This window comes from Anabrus simplex, chromosome 2 (genome assembly GCF_040414725.1).
Source record: "Anabrus simplex isolate iqAnaSimp1 chromosome 2, ASM4041472v1, whole genome shotgun sequence".
Lineage (NCBI taxonomy): Eukaryota > Metazoa > Arthropoda > Insecta > Orthoptera > Tettigoniidae > Anabrus > Anabrus simplex.
In genome coordinates this window covers 616,001,474-616,021,976 of record NC_090266.1, presented here as the reverse complement: position 1 = coordinate 616,021,976, position 20,503 = coordinate 616,001,474, and the positions used below count along the sequence as shown (strand labels likewise).

The 20,503-nt window shown below is 39.0% G+C and overlaps 1 protein-coding gene across 5 annotated transcripts in view; it reads right to left on the bottom strand.

Annotated features, from left to right (window-relative positions):
- Positions 1-1,181: 1,181 nt before the first annotated feature.
- The window catches only part of LOC136862960 (pre-rRNA-processing protein TSR2 homolog), a 42,984-nt gene continuing 23,662 nt past the window's right edge, over positions 1,182-20,503 (bottom strand). For all 5 annotated transcript variants that reach the window (XM_067139262.2, XM_067139259.2, XM_067139260.2 and 2 more), the window contains 2 exons: positions 2,823-2,903; positions 1,182-2,154 (listed from right to left, as the gene is read on the bottom strand). In XM_067139262.2, the coding sequence (XP_066995363.2) occupies positions 2,059-2,154; positions 2,823-2,903 (177 nt within the window). In that variant the 3' untranslated portion in view covers positions 1,182-2,058. The remainder of the gene's footprint in view (positions 2,155-2,822; positions 2,904-20,503) is intronic.

Sequence of the window (20,503 nt, the reverse complement as noted above, 5' to 3'; positions counted from 1 at the left end):
GCAGACTGGACTTCTAAACCACTCACCGAGCAAGTCAGCCATGCGGTTAACACACTGCGAATGGGACCCGAGTCTACTGGTTTTCGGTTGGCGAACATTGCTGACGGGTCCCGAGTTAACTCGTGTTCACGAGACTTGTACATTCGGTGACATCTGTTGGAACTTCTGAAACTAGCTTGCGGTCTTGGTTTATAGAATTTCGTTGCTCATGGTTTTGTTTATTCCATGCTACCTTTAATTTTCATCCTTTTTCTATTTTATGCTTCAATTTCTTAGTTTTCCAACCTAATATTGAAGTCATTCAAAGAGCCATGTCATGGTTTCCCAGACTGACCGCATGTTTAGATCAGGACGAAATATTCAACGAACTGCATGCGGATAATTATTCAAAATGCCCATGTAATTTAAAAAACTTGACTTTGATAAAGAAAGCTCTTCTGGTGAAAGTGTGAGTAGTTATGGTGAAGATATACACCCTTCAAAACAACATGAAATCTGTATAAGTTGCTGTATGCCCCTTCACCAAGTCATTGCTTAATAACTTATCACACCAGAAAACATTACTAGGACTACTTCAGAATGTTTCCAGTAAATATTATCACAATCAGTACAAGGTTTGTGAAGCCAGGCTCATTTGATTCTATACGTGCGCATTCACACCAAGTTGCTCAGGAAATGGCCACGCACAGGGGATGGACAATGCAAGGAGCATCCGGTCAGCAATGTGTTAAGCTCGCGTAGCTGTGAGCTTGCATTCAGCCCCACTGTCGGCAGCCCTGAAGATGCTTTTTCTGTGGTTTTCCATTTTCACACCAGGCAAATACTGGGCTGTATCTTAATTAAGGCCACAGCCACTTCCTTCCCACTCCTAGCCCTTTCCTATTCCATAGTCACCATAAAACCTGTCTGTGTAGATGCGACGTAAAGCAAACTGTAAATAGTCTTTCCACGCTACAAACGCCTTGGGATCTGGAGGCTGCAATGATCCACAGAGTGAGCTACAGATGGTAGAGACAGAGGAAGTTAGGTGCTCTCCAAAAAAGTTGTTTATATTCATAATCCATAAAAAACAAAACAAAATGCAGGATACAAGAATGCAGATCTATTCACTAAATCTCAAAGAGGTTTTCAAGCAGCTACCAGCATACCTTGAAAAAATAAAGAATGTGAAAACTGTACACAGATTATAAATTATAATTTGAATTGTTTCACACATCATAAGGAAACATGACCTCTACAAAAACTTGCTAAGGAAATACCAAGCAATTCAGTAAAGAAATATTTCAAATGGCAATTTCAAGAAGAACCATGAAGTCCAGAAGTTGGTCAAAATACAGGTGCAAATTACAAGAGTTCAGACAACAACAGCAGTTTTTCTTATGATTCAAGCAAAAGAGCAAAGTGAATTTTTGAAGCAATGGCGATGTTCTTAGTAATGTTTGGGTTTTTTTTTTTTTTTTTTGGTATATCATGAGTTTTGATGTCAAACAATTATAATCTAAAATAACAGCCTCCAATGTGTCCCGAACAATCTCTTGTGAGGGGTGATTTGGAGCTCAGATAATAACAATGATAAGTTACTACTGATAGGTACTACATAGGTAGTGCCAATCCACAATATATTCACCTTTAGAGAAAAGGAAAACTAAACACTAGGTGACTTAGAGAAATAATAATAATAATAATAATAATAATAATTATTATTATTATTATTATTATTATAGTATTATTTGCTTTACATCCCACTAACTACTTTTACGGTTTTCAGAGACACAGAGGTGCGGGAATTTAGTCCCGCGGGAGTTTTTACGTGTCGCTAGATCTACTGACACGAGGCTGATGTATTTGAGCACCTTCAAATACCACTAGAATGAGCCAGGATCGAACCGGCCATGTTGGGGTCAGAAGCCAGCACCTCAATCGTCTGAGCCACTCAGCCTGGCGCTTAGAGAAAGGTAAGATATAAAATTCAATGAACAGAGGTAAGAGGGTACATAGCAGATGATGTAATTCTGAGGATGAATATTTAACTATAACAATATCGATATGGAGAATTTGCTATCTTCTTCTCCTCCTGGTTACTGCTGTCCAGTCACTATTTTCTTCTTCCACAAGTACATCCTCAGTACTTTCAAGAGTTTCTGCACCTTCCTCCTACAAGAAATAAAATTGCAAATAAGGAGATGCGACATTTCATTAAAAAATGTTGGTCAATACATATCCACTGAGTGCCTGAATAGCAGAGAGAACTGATGGACACAGAAAATGGTAGGTGGTGGTGATTGTTGTTTGAGAGTGCACAACAGTGGGATTACAACAGGCGAGAAGAAAGAAGAAAAAGAAATCCACAGAACTAGCATGCATTAGATTGCAATAGAGAGACTTATGAAAAATATTTGTTATACTGAAATCTCATGATCATAAAACTCAAAATTATATCTGCCTGATATGAACGCTGTCCTAGGTAAGGTTGTAAATATGTCAAAATCGTTATCCAAAGAAAGTATCTACCATCAACATAATAACAGTCATGAGAGGTTTATTTCCGGCACGAATCTGCCTACCATGGTTTGAACGCATCATGATGTGAACCACTGATGCACATTTCTGGCTTCTGCCATCTGGCTGGCAGGAACACTCTTGAGTGATGCATCCTGAGTTTGCTAACCTTGTGTTGTACTGTACTACTGTCGACCAAAATATTATGTGTACTCGAGTTGACTTTGCCCTCACCGTCAGCCAACAATCAAAGGATGTTTCAAGTTCCAAAAGTACTATGTCAATATGACAGCAATATTAATTAGAAACAATGTATATCTCACCGTACTTCCGATGCTAATGTCCACTTCCTCTAGACTGTCTTCAGCGATACTCTTAAGTGGGCCACCATCCTGTGCCATAGCCTGCAAGGAAAACAAGCATTCTTCAAGTATAACAATACTAAAATAGTTTTTTACTTTACCAGGGCCAAAAGGTTTAACGCAAGATTTCAGATATTTAGAGCTAAGCCGGTCATGTGAGGCCAGAATTTCAAAAAATACGTCAACACCTTTGTCTGTAATGCACATAACGTTTATTTCATACTATGTTGAATTTCTTTATTTTTATTTAAACAATTCTAAGATGAAAATGTGCTCGGATAAGGGGCCCACCATTCAAATAGACAATTCCATTCCTGAAAGAATCACTGTCATTCAAGAATCAGTCAACAGATGAAATGATTCCCCTACATGGTGCAGTATAGCCATACGGTAAGTGATTTAAGTACATAACTGTTTTACATGTACTGAAAGAGGCTCCTGATGGGATGTTTTTAGGTTGGTAGAAGCTGAGTGCCATAAATAACTATATTACCATAAGTTCCACATTCTACATTATTTTGAAGAGCGTAAACATATGATGTTCATACCTGCCAACCCTTCCGATTTACCTGGAAATGTTCCGTTTTTTAACTTGCCTTCCGATTTATTTTTACTTCTTACTATTTTTGACCAATTCAACCTCCAGTACGGTCAATAATGTTCCCCTAGGATAAAGGCTAAATTCTCATGTGTTGATGTAATTTACGAGACCTCATTTTCAAGCGTAATTATTTGATGCTTTATTTCGCGAGTGTATCGTGTCTTCCGGCTAACCACAGCAGTTTGTGTGCTTTAGAGCTGGGGATTCAGGATGCAATCATCCTACAAGCAAGAGAGACAAGCGCGCGAAAGCGACTCAGTTAGTCGGGATGAAAGAACGAGTTTGTTACTGTGCGGTTCGTGCGCTGTTAGCATCGTTTCTGTGCATAGTTTTGTTGGAGCTGTAGGCCACTTCTTTTTCTTGTGTTTGTGTGCTTTCCCCTTCTGTCAAAGTCTTACGTTAATATATGAGACATATTGAATCGTTTTGTATGTGGAAGTTTCGCGTATTTCGGTGCATAATTTTAATGAGCTGAGTGTATTTCAGGAAGTTGTGTCGGTGACAGATTCTGGTATTTTCTCTTCAGGTTATGGCCAAACAATATAACAAACCTTATCTCCAAGTGTTCATTGATACCTATAAATATCTGTTCATTTTACCATCTAACAAAGGAAACTATTATACATTTTGTTGCGTGGGTCAGTGTGATATAAGTATTATTCGCATGTGTCATAAAATGAGAATGATTAGGTACATTTACTTGCAACCATTTTTATGTTTCCTTAGTTTGAGATTTTAAATTTAATGGTCAATTTGCATTGTAACTGTAGATATATGTATGCCTTTTATCGTGTCCCTTTTTTCACCTAGACCATGGCGCAATATATGTAATGAAATCCAAGAATTTAAAAATCTTCCTATTTTTTATTTCCAAAAGTTGACAGGAATGGAAGTTAGACGTAGTATTAAAATAAGTTATTTTACATACAATAACGGGCTTGAACACCAACAAGCAAAGAAATAAATATGAAAAAAATAATAGGATATACATAGTAGTGATTTACTAGGAAAGAACACACTGATTCCGCCTGCCTGGTCATCAGATGATGATGATGATTCCCATAGGGAACCTGAAATATTTATTCTGAATGAGTAAATTTATAATACCAATATAGTTGGTCCCTTATTGGACATTGTAAATTTACCAGCTGATTCATTCCTGGTTGCCAGCATTTTGCTCCAGTGTGCTAAGTTGGGCTTATCAGACTCCAGCCTGTCATCGCAGACTTGAATAGCTTCTTAACTTATTTTATTTGGATAACGGAACCATCGGCGGTGATCCTGATACGGTTCTTATGGATCTAAAGAAAATTATCACTGGGTGTAAAAACATTGGTTTGGAAGTTAATCTGCATAAATGTGAAATCTACTTCTGTTCCACAAGAGATGAGACAACAGTTTGTGCATTTCAAGACATTGTTCCCGTTAATCACGTTACAACAAATTCCAGTCTATCCTTGCTTCGATCACTGCTTACAGTTGAGGCCGTGGAGGAAATTGCGAAGCAAAAGCTAACAGAACTAATGAGGCTGTATGATGGTCTCCGAGCGATCAATTCTCACATGGCATACTTCTTATGAAGAACTGTATTATTATTCCAAAGTTCAATTACTTTCTGCGGACCACACCTCTATCGTTATTTCCTTCGTTCCTTGCTCAGGCTGATGATTTGACAAGAAGTTGCCTCGAGTCTCTACTAAATATATCGTTTGAGGAAAATATCTGTACCCTGGCGTGTTTACCAATAAGATTTGGAGGCCTCGGAATTTGCAGATTAAGTGATATTTCCATTCCCGCTTTTCTTGCTTCCGCTCATGGAGTATCTGACTTTATCAAGTCTCTGTTCTCTGATTACGGTGATGTCGCGATATGCCATCTGGTTGATGCAAGATATCACTGGAATATCATGACAAATAACTTGAGACCTCCACCATCCCAGGATTCACAAAGAAGTTGGGATATGATAAACACCCGTCGAATTTTCGATTCTTTGGTTTTGTTATGTCGAACAGAAATTGATCAAGCACGACATCTTGCTATCCAGGAAAAGGAAGCAGGCTCATGGCTTAAGGCTTTTCCATCACCCAATGTGGCACACTTATGGATAACATGTCGTTCAAAATCGCAATTGGCTTACATCTTGGTTGCAAAATATGCCAGTCACATAAGTGCATATGTGGAGTGGAAGTCTACGTCTATGGCCTCCATGCTTTAAGTTGCCCTAAGAGTGCTGGTCGATTTTCAAGACACTGTTCAATTAATGACATTATCAAAAGAGCTTTTACATCTATCGATGTCCCTTCTGTCCTAGAACCGAGTGGAATTAGTTGCACAGACGGAAAACGCCCTGATGGTCCGACTTTAGTCTCATGGAACAAAGGCAGATCTCTCCTGTGGGATGCCACATTTGTGGATACATTAGCACGATCGCATTTGCCTCACATTGGCAAGGCTGCTGGTTCAGCAGCAGAAATGGCTGTGCGCAATAAAAGGGCAAAATACAGAGCAGTAACGGGCAACTACATCTTCGTGGTATTAGCAGTTTTTTTTGTATATCATGAGTTTTGATGTCAAACAATTATAATCTAAAATAACAGCCTCCAATGTGTCCCGAACAACCTCTTGTGAGGGATGATTTGGAGCAGTTATTTAAATATTGAGCTCAAATAATAACAACAATGATCAGTTACTACTGATCGGTACTACATAGGTAGTGCCAATCCACAACATATTCACCTTTAGAGAAAAGGAAAACTAAACACTAGGTGAGTTAGAGAAATAATAATAATTCTTATTATTATATAGTGTTATTTGCTTTACATCCCACTAACTACTTTTACGGTTTTCGGAGACGCCGAGGTGCCGGAATTTAGTTCCGCGGGAGTTCTTTTACGTGCCAGTAAATCTACCGACACGAGGCTGACGTATTTGAGCACCTTCAACAAGTTGGGGTCAGAAGGCCAGCGCCTTAACCGTCTGAGGCACTCAGCCCGGCCTGTTTTAATCATAGTTTTAAAAAAATGTGATAAAAAGGAAGGTTGTAGAAGTAGGGACTATTAAACAGTACTACATGGTTAATAAGAGAAGCATGAAGGACTTTTAAAAAGCAATTATGTTTGGTGGAGAATGGTAAGTAAAAATTGAAAAAAGCCTATGGGATGAACTGAAACAATATTTTAGTAACGTGAAAACAGATATGTACCTTAAAGGTGGTAAGGAATGATAAGTCAAACTGGGGTTTCCAATATGTAATAACCTCAAATGAACACATGTAAATATTCTACACTATTCTTTAATAATCTGATGAATGAATTCAGAGTTTTACTGGTTATTTTTGTTGGAGGGCAGTATTTCTAAATGCAAAACGATTATAAATGGTGAATGCGACTTTTAGGCCTATATTTAATGTAAATGTAGTCAATTTTAGTTACTCATATCACGCCATTCGTATCATCTGGAAGGGCATACGGTAGTAAAAAATAGCTACGAAGATTCTTCTCACTTCATATCAACCCTGTACAGAAACGGGTGTCATATTATCATATTATGCAATATTGATACAAAAGAAGTTAATGGCCAGTCATTTTTCTCTGTCAGTTGAGCAGTAGGCCTACCACTGAGTAAACCTGATCGCTGCTTTCATTTGAATTATCATCTTGTGCCGCCAACTTCCCTAATAGCGTGTCGTCATTCCACATGTCATGGAATGTTTATGTTTTAGTCATCTGAATTGTGTACATAAGACAATTAGTAATTTTGTCAGTAAATATGTTGGAAGATGGTCCGCCTAGTCAATACTATTTATTTATTTTCTGAAACTTTTAAAAATAGTTTTGTTTCCGACAACAGAGTCAAACAGTGAGAATCTATTCCCGAATGGTTTATGGAGATGGTCTCTGATATTCCCAATAGGTGTATGTGTAGCAGAAGCCACCCCTTCCAAATAAAGACGTGCTGTAGAAAGCGTGCCAAACCACCAGCTGATAACTAGCGTATGTTAAGAGTTGTACTTCCGAATGTAATACATAGTGACTGAAAGCATTCTTTGCTTAACTGCGGCTGTTGAAAGCCAGACCTTTATTTTTAAGCAATTTCATGCTTGTTCTCTACATTTATCACCATCAGGCTTTACCTAAACAGCTCTAAATGAGATAAGAGATCGCATTTTAGATTAGATATACTATCAAGTGCCCGGACAGTGCCAGAAGTACCACTACGGAAAGAATAAAAATAAATAACAGGAAATCTTGCCACATTTATGAATATCTACAGGCTTTTATTTCCATCGCACTTATCTTCGGATTCTTCACGACTGTTTTCACTACCATCCTCGTTTCTCAAGTCGTCAAGTTGTATGGTCGGCCTGATCTTTCGCTGTTTACAAGGGTTCTATTTGTTTTAAATCACCATATAACACTTTGGAATGTAGCACAGCTTGTATTTACTACATCTGCGATTTCAGAATATGATTTATTTTGATTACGAAGCCATACCATAATCTCCCCCTCATCAACCGTAGTTTCCTTGGTCTTGCGCACCATTCGGCTAACAATACCAGCTTGTACTCTGTACCGGTGCTGTGCTGTGCACTGCTCATCGACAACTGCTGGGCACTGAACAGGGAGGGGGATGTATCCACTGCCTGTACACTTGAAGTACAGAAGTATGAATACTTATGTCACTGGGTTAATCCAGACTAATTATGTATTTCGTTATTATTTACAAACTTTTGCTTTTTATTCACATTGTGTCGTTTACGACGATTTGTGATGAAGCATCTCCGTTTATGTTTTAGTCATCTGAATTGTGTACATAAGACAATTAGTAATTTTGTCAGTAAATATGTTGGAAGATGGTCCGCCTAGTCAATACTATTTATTTATTTACCTTTCACCTTAACATCTAGTACATGTTTCGAGAATATTATGCATTCTCTTCCTCAGCTAGTGGATTAAAATTCAGTATACAATAAGACCTGACTAAAATAGGGGGGGTTTCTGTGTCGGAGCGACGTAAAGCCCCTAGAAAAAAAATAGGGGGGCCCCATTAAAAATTCAAAACAATGAGTATTACAATGTAACACTTAAAAATTTGGATAGTACAAACATAGAATTAAAATCCCATTTTGTCAAGTACAAATTAAAAACACAATATAGTAATGTCTAATTAAACACAACGTCTTGTGATGATATGCATTTACAGTGTCCTTGAAGTTGCCTTGCGTAGTTCAAAAAAGTTGAGTTAGGAATGAATGAAATTGCATTAAAACCTGAAGTCCTGCTGATATCCACCGTTAATGGGTGTTAAAATTATGTCTATTTAAATTAAAATATTGGACACAGCGTCATATAATGATGTGAATTTACGGTGTCCTAGGAATTGTAATACTATCATGCGTAGTTCAATTGGATTTGTACAAGAATAAATGAAGTTGCGTTAAAACTTGGAGTCCTGCCATTATCTTCGGTTGATAGATGTATTATGCAGCCAGGTTGAAAATAGGTTAAAATGGTCTATAAAAAGGAAATGAAATAGAAATTAACAAAAATGCTCCGACATGAACAAATGAGAATACAACTGGGTAAAAATATTAAACCTTACCAGTGTGATGATGTAAATATTACGTGTGGCATGCATGTGTTAGATAGATGTGAAGGCACCTGATGTTGTATGGCATCTGGTTACGGAATTACATTGGGTTGCGTGGTGGAAGGAAAGAGGGGTGGAAGGAACCGCCCCTGATACTACAGTCATACTTCCCCATTACACGCTTGACATCATTTGGCCTCTTACTAGGGTATTGGGTTACCAATTTAAACAACTGATTGTCTTCTGCAATGTGTTCATTTAGGCTGTTCTCATTATCAAATTTTTGCAATTTGTATATTTCTAATTTCTCTAGGGCATTCATTTGTTTGCCTTTGCTTAATGAATGTAATAAAGTCATATCACGTTCAATATTTGTGAAATGATGGTTGCTTTCATGCATGTGTTCACACATCGCAGAGTATCTAGAATGTTTTCGTGCATTGACATGCTCTTTATACCGTACCACCACACTTCTACCTGACTGTCCGACATATTTTTTTCCGCAAGCTTGGCACGACAGTTTGTATACTCCTGACTTATTGAACCTACTGTTGGTGTTTACGCTATTCGAAATGAACAATAAATTATTATTATTATTATTATCTGTCCTAAAGGATACATGGATATTGTGTTTCCTAAATAGTTGAACCAAACTGTACGATTGTTTATTAATGTAAGTGAATGTAGCGAATTTCTTTTTTTCTTCCTTATTTACAAGTAGAGTGTTAGGTCTATTCACGACCTTACTCTTTATCCTATTGACATAGCTTTTGGGGTAACCGTTTCTTTTGGCAATATCTTGTATAATGTTCATCTCTTTATTAAAATCATTTCTGTTTAATGGTATTCTTACTGCTCTATTGATGAAGCTGTAAAATGCCGCTTTCTTATGTTCTCCTGGGTGGTTCGAGTCTTTCCTAATAACAACATCTGTGTGTGTAGGTTTTCTAAATACTTGGTAAATCAGGTTTTTATTGTCTCTAGTTAATGTTACGTCTAGGTAGTTTAGACTTTTATTATCTTCCGACTCGATTGTAAACATTATATGTTTATCAAGGTTGTTTAATTGGTCTAACAGTTCATTTGGCTTGAGTTCTTGTTCGTTAATGATAGCGAACGCGTCATCAACAAACCTTAACCATAAGTCTAATCCTTTTATTTTACCGACTATTCTATTAGATTCCATATGGTCCATAAATATACCTGCAAGGATACCAGACGCTGGTGATCCCATGGCCAACCCATTAACTTGTTTGTACACGTTGTTGTTGAAAGTAAAAAAGTTGTTTTCTAATATGAACTTTAACAAGTTGATGAATTCATCAATTTCTACTTTACTCAACGAACTATGTGTGTTTAGGTTGTTCTTAACAATGTTGATAGTCTCCGTGATCGGAATATTCGAATACACATATTTCACATAAAAGCTATGGATAGTATTATATTGCGATAAAATTAAATTTTTTGTCCTATCACAAAAATCTATGGTATTGCGGAGACTTGTATCTACATTAAATCTGTAATGTTTCTTTAAAAACGTGTGTACAAATTTGGCCGTTTTATATGTAGGACTGTTGCCCTCAATTTCGGTAATCCTGGGTTCATATTTACCAAGCGTTTTGTTTCATTCGAATTCATCAAAAAATTAGTGTTAGCTAAAATCTGTTTGAAAGTCTTTTGCATGTTGTTTGTGGGGTCCTCCTTTATCTGACGGAAGTTGTCTCCCTTCAAGAAATAATTCGTTTTACTGATGTAATCATCTTTATTCATTAAAACTATAGTGTTACCCTTGTCAGCCTTCGTGACAATTATGTTATTACCTTTGATCTTATTAATCTTTCGGAGATTGTTATTTGTGTGGGTATCTGCGATGGTTTTATGTTCCATTATTTTACAAATTTTATTTTTAGCCTCGAACCTCATGTTCTCTTGTTCGTCTATAGGTACCTCTGCAATTGCTACTTCAGATTCCGCTATCAGTTTCACTAGTTCTCTATTTTGGACAGTCTTACTCGTATGTGGCCACTTATGTTTGGGACCCTTACTTAAGATTTCGACTTCGTCATCGTTGAAATCAACGTTGGTCAGGTTTTTGAGTTGCGGATAAAATGTGTGTGTTGTCGTGTATGTGTTGTTGTTTCGCATTTCATCTTTGGTGATGCATTTGTCTTCAATGAGCCTCTGGTATTTTCTATCTAGAATATCTTGTTTTTTCTTCAATATTGTAAATAATGAGAGGTCAATGTTAAATTGCGGCTCCTCCCATTCCAGAGTTGAAATTTGACTAGTGATGAGTAGGTGTAATTCATAAAGCGTGTTGTTCAGCTTCGTTTTTTTAAGGTGAAAGAACCTGATTTCATCTTTAATCCACAAGTGATTTACTTTCCGCTGTGTTCTCATTTCATGACGCAGCAATCTACCTCTCTTTTGTACGGAATTCAAATGTTTAGGTATAACGTAACTTTTAATACATTTCTTAAGAAAGTTCAGGTCTTTTGAAATACTAAGAATTTTAACCTTGGTGTTCTTAAATTTGTTTATCATTTTTCTAGCCTGGCTGGCATAATCATTATTAATAATCTTGACCATGATGGTCGGGATTGGATCCGTATTGACTTAGTAACAGTAAATATGTTGGAAGATGGTCCGCCTAGTCAATACTATTTATTTATTTCCCTTTCACCTTAACATCTAGTACATGTTTCGAGAATATTATGCATTCTCTTCCCCAGCTAGTGGATTAAAATTCAGTATACAATAAGACCTGACTAAAATAGGAGGGGCCCCCATTAAAAATTCAAAACAATGAGTATTACAATGTAACACTTAAAATGTAATTCCGTAACCAGTTGCCATACAACATCAGTTGCCTTCACATCTATCTAACACATGCATGCCACACGTAATATTTACATCATCACACTGGTAAGGTTTAATATTTTTACCCCGTTGTATTCTCATTTGTTTATGTCGGAGCATTTTTGTTAATTTCTATTTCATTTCCTTTTTATAGACCATTTTAACCTATTTTCAACCTGGCTGCATAATACATCTATCAACCGAAGATAGTGGCAGGATTCCAAGTTTTAACGCAACTTCATTTATTCTTGTACAAATCCAATTGAACTACGCAAGATAGTATTACAATTCCTAGGACACCGTAAATTCACATCATTATATGACGCTGTGTCCAATATTTTAATTTAAATAGACATAATTTTAACACCCATTAACGGTGGATATCGGCAGGACTTCAAGTTTTAATGCAATTTCATTCATTCCTAACTCAACTTTTTTGAACTACGCAAGGCAACTTCAAGGACACTGTGAATGCACATCATCACAAGACGTTGTATTTAATTAGACATTACTATATTGTGTTTTTAATTTGTACTTGACAAAATGGGATTTTAATTCTATGTTTGTACTATCCAAATTTTTAAGTGTTACATTGTAATACTCATTGTTTTGAATTTTTAATGGGGACCCCCCTATTTTTTTTTTTTTTTTTTTTTTCTAGGGGCTTTACGTCGCTCCGACACAGAAACCCCCCCTATTTTAGTCAGGTCTTATTGTATACTGAATTTTAATCCACTAGCTGAGGAAGAGAATGCATAATATTCTCAAAACATGTACTAGATGTTAAGGTGAAAGGTAAATAAATAAATAGTATTGACTAGGATACGGATCCAATCCTGACCATCATGGTCAAGATTATTAATAGTAATTTTGTGTCGATATCAGGCTACATGAATACTTATATCCCCCACTGTAGCACGACTGATGCGTGTTTGCAATGCGCGGGTCAGACACAAAACTATTCACTTATTTGTGCAACATCATCAAAGCTGCTGTAAGCCTATGCTACGGAGGCAGACACTTCTTAACTATGAAACACAAATGTACCGCATGACTTCAACACATTTTCATTGCGCAGGTTGCAGGGACGAAACTATTTACAAATTTGTGTGATGTCATAAGAGCTGCAGTAAGGCTTGTACCAGCTTTGAAGCAGAATCATTGTTCTTCTATGACGAATTACGTTGCGGGGTCCTGTACGCAAGATTTGTCTTCATTTTCTTCATCTCGAAAAGGCGGGGGTCTAATACACAAGTAAATACGGTAGTTGCAAAGTACTGCAATTTACCTATGATAATAAAAATATTTATAAGAAAGGTACAAAACTGAAAGTTAGAAAAGTAGCTGGACTAGATAACACTTCTGAGGATATACTAAAGATAATGGGTTGGAATAAAGTACCAAAGCTGAAGTACTTATATGGTTACTCCTTGAAGGAGTTACACATAATGAATGGAAAGTTGCTGTACTAGCTCCGTGTACAACGGAACGACTTGTTGAATGTAAGCTCTGAGAAAACATTCTTTCTGATTAAATTTGAAACGTTAGTGAAATTACTCACTGGTTTGATACAATGCAGTTCAGGTTCAAGAAAGATTATTCCAATGAGGCTCAACTTGTGGGTTTTCAGCAAGATATGGAGATATTTTAGATTGAGGTGGTGCTATTGACCTATGGCTTTTGATGATCCTCGAGTGAAGTGCACAATCCCATCCAGATACTCTGTAGAAATATCAGAGGACACTCCATGACTTCAGTTCTCGCTCCTTAGATCTGTATGAGGCCAAGGTAGGAGAAGAATCTACAAGTGGAAGCATGTTTCACATGTATTTACAATAATTGTGATTGATTTTGCTTGAGATTATGAAGAAGAATAATTAATTTTCCAAAATGGACCATGTTTCAAATATTGTTATACACCTTAATCTTAATTAAGAAGATACTTCAGGAGATATTGGGTTCGAACCCCACTGCCGGCGACCCTGAAGATGGTTTTCTGTGGTTTCCCATTTTCACACCAGGCAAATGCTGAGGCTATACCTTAATTAAGGCCACGGCTGCTTCATTCTCATTCCTAGCCCTTTCCTGTTCCATCGTCGCCATAAGATCTATCAGTGTCTGTGCGACGTCAAGCAACTTGTAGAGAAAGAAAGAAGATTCTTCATCAGGCAACGCATGAGGGAGTCTTTAGATGTCTTCAATTTAACTTAATATAATTTTGACGGGTATAATCCACAGTTTTGAGTTGAAACCACATGAACAATTTATATTTCTAAGCGTATCAGTTGATTTGTTTTGTTCATTTGTATTTGTTAGTAATGCCCAAGTATGGAATAAACATTGCAAGTAAGCAGTACTAAAAATATGGGGCACTGTTAACTGGTAAAATACAAAGACCAGCAAGTACATGAACTTCAATATTAAGTTGTTCCAGTGAACTGAATGTATCTTGTATGTCAAAACGGAGCCTATTCCTTAAAACCTGGAAAAACAACAGACATTTCAAACATAAACAGTTGCTATATGGACCACGAATGTACAACTATATAAACTGCTGATGCAAAATACCGCATTACAAAAAAAAGGCTAATGCAGATTTTTAAATTTAACTTAAAACTTTAATTTCTCAACATGTTTCTTATGGTACTTCGATCTGGCATGTGACCATCCAATTGCCACTCTCTCAAGGGACACGCCCATGCTGTAAGTCTTCAATCGACTGTTGTGTTTCAGGCTTGGTCCCTTGCTGACTGTACATTCGTTGCATTTTGTGCTGAAGTCTTCCCTGTCCATTCGGCATCCTACACAGTAAAACCTCTCCTGAAATTCCTTGATCCCGAGGTGTCTTTCCAATGTTTCCCTGTGAATTTCCTTCCGGACATCTACCACCATACCTCAATGGACAACCACCTGCCCCCAGAGGCACATCAACAGTCCATCCCTGGACACCAGCAAATCCCATTGTGAGTAGTATGACAGAGGTTAGGGGCTGCGTTTAAAGACGTGACCATCCATGCCTCGGAACGTGGGTACTCTTCCACTCAGCCAGTAGTCCAATGTCCTCGCCATCCCACTGCGCTTTCGTCCAGGTGTCACAACTCCAGTTTCCTTCAAACTCCACAGTAGTCCTTCATGGGGGAAGTTCATGCTCACCTTCCACAGGATCGCTGGGACAGAGCATCGGCGTTGGAATGTAGGTGACCCATGCGGTGTTTAATCACATAATTGCCCTGCTGTGGCCTCTCAAGCCAACGTGCGAGTTGTCCTTCTGGGTTCTTGAAATTTTGAAGCCACCTGAATGATTCATGGCCAGTCCTGATTGAAAATTCTTGGGCATACAGGTACTTATGAAAATGCTCAATGAATCGGCTTCACAATTGCTAGCTGCTCTTTCCAGGTGATGCAATTACAGCTAAACCTTGTTAATTCGAAGTTGCTGGGACGCTAAAATCGGAGTTCGAATTACGTGATTTCGAATTAACCGCCACCAACTCAAAATTCAGAAATGCCAACCCTTGCTGCATCACTAAATTTTCTAAGATCCTCTAATGCATGCACAATCACCTTGATTCACAGTTAAACATTTCAAATGCCATGGAAAAAAAAAATTCCAAAATGTATTAAACAAGGTGCATTTATTGAAATAATGCTCTTGGATAACGCCATACAATGTCAAATGTAACCTGATACCCGGGAAAAATAAAACACGATTCAAAGACAAATAGTAATCTCCTGTATACGCACAATGCAATTTAGGCAAATAGGTTATAACTTACTTGATTTAAGTATAAAGCACTTGCAGATGGGGGCCAATAAGACTGTCCAAACTGGAAACACACGACACCAACAAAACAAACTTTAAAAACCCAGACATATATTTAACACAAATATGAAGAATAACTTCACTTATCACAGAATCAAACACGGCTAGAGTGGCAAGTACATCATTTTTTGACGGAACAGTTGTCGCCTACGCCATATCTTCGTCATGTTCAACATCAGCTGTAGTTGAATCTCACTCTGGCATCACGTGATCACAGCTGTTCATCATGGCGAGATCCTGCTCTTTTGAAGTAGTCTCCACATAGTCTATGGCGATGTATTCGGAGAAAGTTATACTGACATCGGACTTTTGCCGTAACTCATCCCACTCATCTTCATTGTCTTCTTCTTCATTTAATGAACCAAAACCACAGTTGACAAAGCAGTTCTTGATTGTCGATGAAGGAATAGCACCCCAGGTAATGGTCATACTCCGCACTGCATCAATCACATTCCACTTGCGTATTTCTCCTGTCGGAATATTTCTAGCAGCTTCAGGAGAAAGTAACACACCAGTTGCTTTCTGTAGATACATTTCAGAGATGAAATCATACCTTGATCAGGGGGCTGCAAGTAGCTCGTAGTGTTGGCTGGCAGAAAAAGACGACGCACATGTTTTAAAATTAAGTTTTTGTGCAGCGCACTGATCAAACAACAGAAGTATTTTTCTGTACTGGCATGCCATTTTGCGCGCAAGGCATACCAATCACTCCTCAAAAATTTTGCCTGTCACCCAGGAATTATTAGACGACTTGTACTTACATGGAAAATGCCTGATGCCCTTAAAACATCATGGCTTCTGGAACTTTACAAAGACTTAACAACAACTTGCCTACGACGAGGGGAGGAAGTCTCTTGCTTCCGTCCACACTGCAACAGAGAAGGACTTGTAAGATTTCCTGCCATGGCAATTCTCTCCTTTAAAACCATAAGTCTGTTTGGGCTCGGCATTAAAAAACAATCCAGTCTCATCAGCACTGAAGATATTGATTATCTTAGCCCAGCTTTCTCGCCAACTGTCTGCATTACTAGTGTTCACTGATTCTGCTTCTCCGCACACTGCCTCCCACGTGATATTGCTCCATTCCTTAAAACGCTGAAGCCTCCTGTTTGAACAATGAAACTCAAGCCCCATCTTTAGCACCAGTTCATTCACCTTCTCTTTAATAATCTCACCATCAACAGGGTATTGTTTGCTCCAACAAGCCAAAACCACTCAATCAATTCCACTTCCAAATCAGAGTGTTTAACTCCTCCAATGAGCATTCACCTTGCTGTATTTACACCCTACATTTCTTGAGCTTCTATCCTCTCACGATTTTTTGGAAGCATTGAAAGCGTGGACACAGGAATTCCAAAGTCCTTAGCTATTTCAGTTTTTTATATTTGTCCTTTGTCGATCTCCCTTATGATTCTCATTTTCTCGCTCAGTGCCTTGGAAGAATACAGACGCTTAGCCATCTCGCAACACAAAAAAGGAACACACGTGCCCTAAACTAAAATACCATAACAATAAACTAAAACTCGGTATTAATAAAATATAATAACGTTGAAGTTTATAACCGCACAATAAAACTTAAAGTAAAATGAGTAACTACAAGGATACAAAAGAACTATTATTTCACTAGAACTTGGCAACTCTGAAGCACGCTGTAGGCATACCAAAGTCAAAGTTTGGAAAGATACCCCTGCATGTTCCGGAAGACGCTCTATCATGACGCGGAGAATTTTTAATTCAAATTACACTGTAATATATTATTTTTAACAAAATGAAGGAAAAGTTTGAATTAAAAGTCGGAATTTCAATACTGGGACCGACGTTGTTCTTCGAATTAAACAATTTAAATAACATGCAAAACTGTACCTCATGTTTCCGAGAACGAGAGATTTTTCAAATTAGGTGGCATTTTGAATAAACCAATTTTGAATTATCAAGGTTCTACTGTATGTCTTTCCAGTTTACAGAAGGCCTTACTGAAGTACACCATTATCCTCTCTTAATTGCCCACGAGTTGAGACAGGACACCTCCAAAGCGAAACTCAATGGCATTTGTGTCGAACACTTACTTCGCTCCAGCTCCAATACCAGTGCTGTACATAAGGCATGCTTCAGGTGGTCGAAAATTTTCTGGCATTCCTCCGTCCAGATAAATCCATAAGGCGATACAAAAGTTTGCAGTCGGCAAATCTTCTGACAAATCGACGGTAGTGGTTGTAGAGGCCGAGGAAACTTCAAAGCTGGGACTTGTCCTTGGCCACTTCTTCATCATTATGGTTCCCCCTGGATTGGTCCTCAGGCTTAACTACAGCTGGGCTGCTCTCAGTTTTCAAAAAATCACCAAGTTCTTGAGGTGCTTTCCAGAACGTTGACATCATCCAGATAGATCAAGTACGTCTTCCAGTATAGGATCCTCAGCACAGCACAGTCTCCAGAAAGTTGCATTGCACAACCCAAATGGCATGACCTTGAACAGCCAGAAACCATGTCCAACGGGACTCGGTGAAACGGACCCTTTACCGGCGCAGTGTCACCTACATCAATCCGATGTTTGAGGAGTTTCATCCCGCTGAAATCATTGTGGTTAAGGGTTAAAGACATCCTGATACTCCAGCAGTAGGTCTCCTTCTCTCACTGCCCGCGTTCTAGGTTGTCATGGGATCACTCATAAATCTTCCACAGGGCTTCTGGTATATTCTGCGCTTTTCTTACTCTCATGTCTGGTTGCAGTCAGTAATCCGATCTGACAGCTTAGCAGTGGACAATGCACATAACAGACTAGCGGACCCTGAGTGCTGTGCCCTGAGACGGTGATGTAAACATTCAAGCTGGATAATCGAATATGTGCCTGATGAGAGGTTTGGTTTTTTTTTGTTTTTTTTTTTGTTTTTGCTAGTTGCTTTACGTCGCATCGACGCAGTTAGGTCTTATGGCGACTATGGGACAGGAAAGGGCTAGGAGTGGGAAGGAAGCGGCCGTGGCCTTAATTAAGGTACATCCCCAGCATTTGCCTGGTGTGAAAATGGAAAACCACGGGAAACCATCTTCAGGGCTGCCAACAGTGGGGTTCGAACCCACTATCTCCCGAATACTGGATACTGGCCGCACTTAAGCGACTGTAGCTAATGAGCTTGGTGATGAGAGGTTTTGATCAGAGTCTTGGCGGTAAGTCAGCCCTTCATTTGAATGTTCTGATACTCAGACGCCACTATGGTGATCATGCCACCAGTGGCTGCATCCACATAGACAACCATGTGTTCCTCGCTCCTAGCTGAGAGCGTCAGGTCATTTGGCAGCTTAACTTTGAGGAAAGCAATGCCTTCCCACACCAGCCACATGACAATTTCTTCATCCTCATACCGAAGCATGCTGGAGCTCATGTCCAGGATGATTTTATGCTCCTTCAGAATGTTAAGTCTGATTATTATCTCGTCCACGAAGTCTGCCACAAGAACAAAGTTCTCCGCCCCATTACCATCCTGAAGTGAATAGACGTTGTCTCTCAAGTGGCAGTTGCCCGGCAAAGCTTCACCTATACATTGATGCACAACCGTTGGCTTGACGATGGTCCTTGTTGCTCCGGTGTTGATCGACATGCTCTTCACTATCCTGCCAATGACTCCGTCCACCATGAAGCTGCTAACGTCAGATCGTAATCTTGTTATGTGGGCCTGGGCTGCTGGGGATTGATGACTATTCAGAGCCAACCTCCGCTCTTTAAGGCTGGCTAATTGCTGTTTTCCTGACTTCTCGGCAGTCCTCACACTGGCTAAAGACTTGTCTTCAATGATCTTTGCAATTCTGGCTCATGTAGCCCGATATCACAATTCCAGTAGCCGCCAGATCTTCGGACAGGGAGTTTCGTCCACTTCCAGATGATGCACCCCAATGTGTAGTCTCGATTCCTGCTTCGCAGCTCGATCTCCGAAACCTGACACAAAGAGTCTCTGTGGGTCTTTTGTGTCGGACGAGATGAAGGGCCCGTTCGGCATCCAAATCACGCAGTCCATCAGTGAAAGTTTGCCTACCCAGCTGTTTGAAGAAATCCACGGGTGTTGATGGGTAGGCCAGGCGGATGAGACAAGCGACATCTTTCTTGAACTCTCATACTCTTCTAGGTCCTAGTTCGAACCTGCGACTGGAGCTGGCAATCACAGCATCAGGCGTCCAGGTGGGCTAGTAGCGCAGTGTAGTTATTCTGAGCGCCTTTGAGTATCGCCTGTGAGACATTGAGGGTGTTCACTCTCAGAGCCACGAGGAGGACTGTAGGCTTGTGTCCTTCGCTCCAATGATTAGTAGAATAGACCACCTCGACCTGTCGCAGGTACATACTACATGCACCTTCCCAACAAATGTTAGTGGCTACACCTTGGTCGAACTCTGTACTGCAGACGTTGACCCCTGCATAGGTCCTGTCTCGTACATTGCTGCACAGTTGGGTGATTTCTCTCTGCAAGACCTGGCAAAGAGCGTTGAATTTTTTGGTCAATCGTGTCTTATTTTCTCGCCAACTGTCTTCGCTCACAAATTTTCTCTTTCAGCTCCTGTTGTACTGTGTTCTTCTTTTCCTTCAAGTGTGTCTTTCACTCTTTCATCCTGCAGAATGTGTTTTATCTCATGGTAACCCTTCTCAAGCTTTCCCTGTCAGTCTCCTACCTTCTTCGAACCTTGCATCTTCTCTTCCATCTTCCTTTGGCGTTTTCCCTTTTTCTTCTATAGCATCCTCTGACCTCCTTCCATATATTTCTCTACCATCTTCTCAAATCTGAAAAC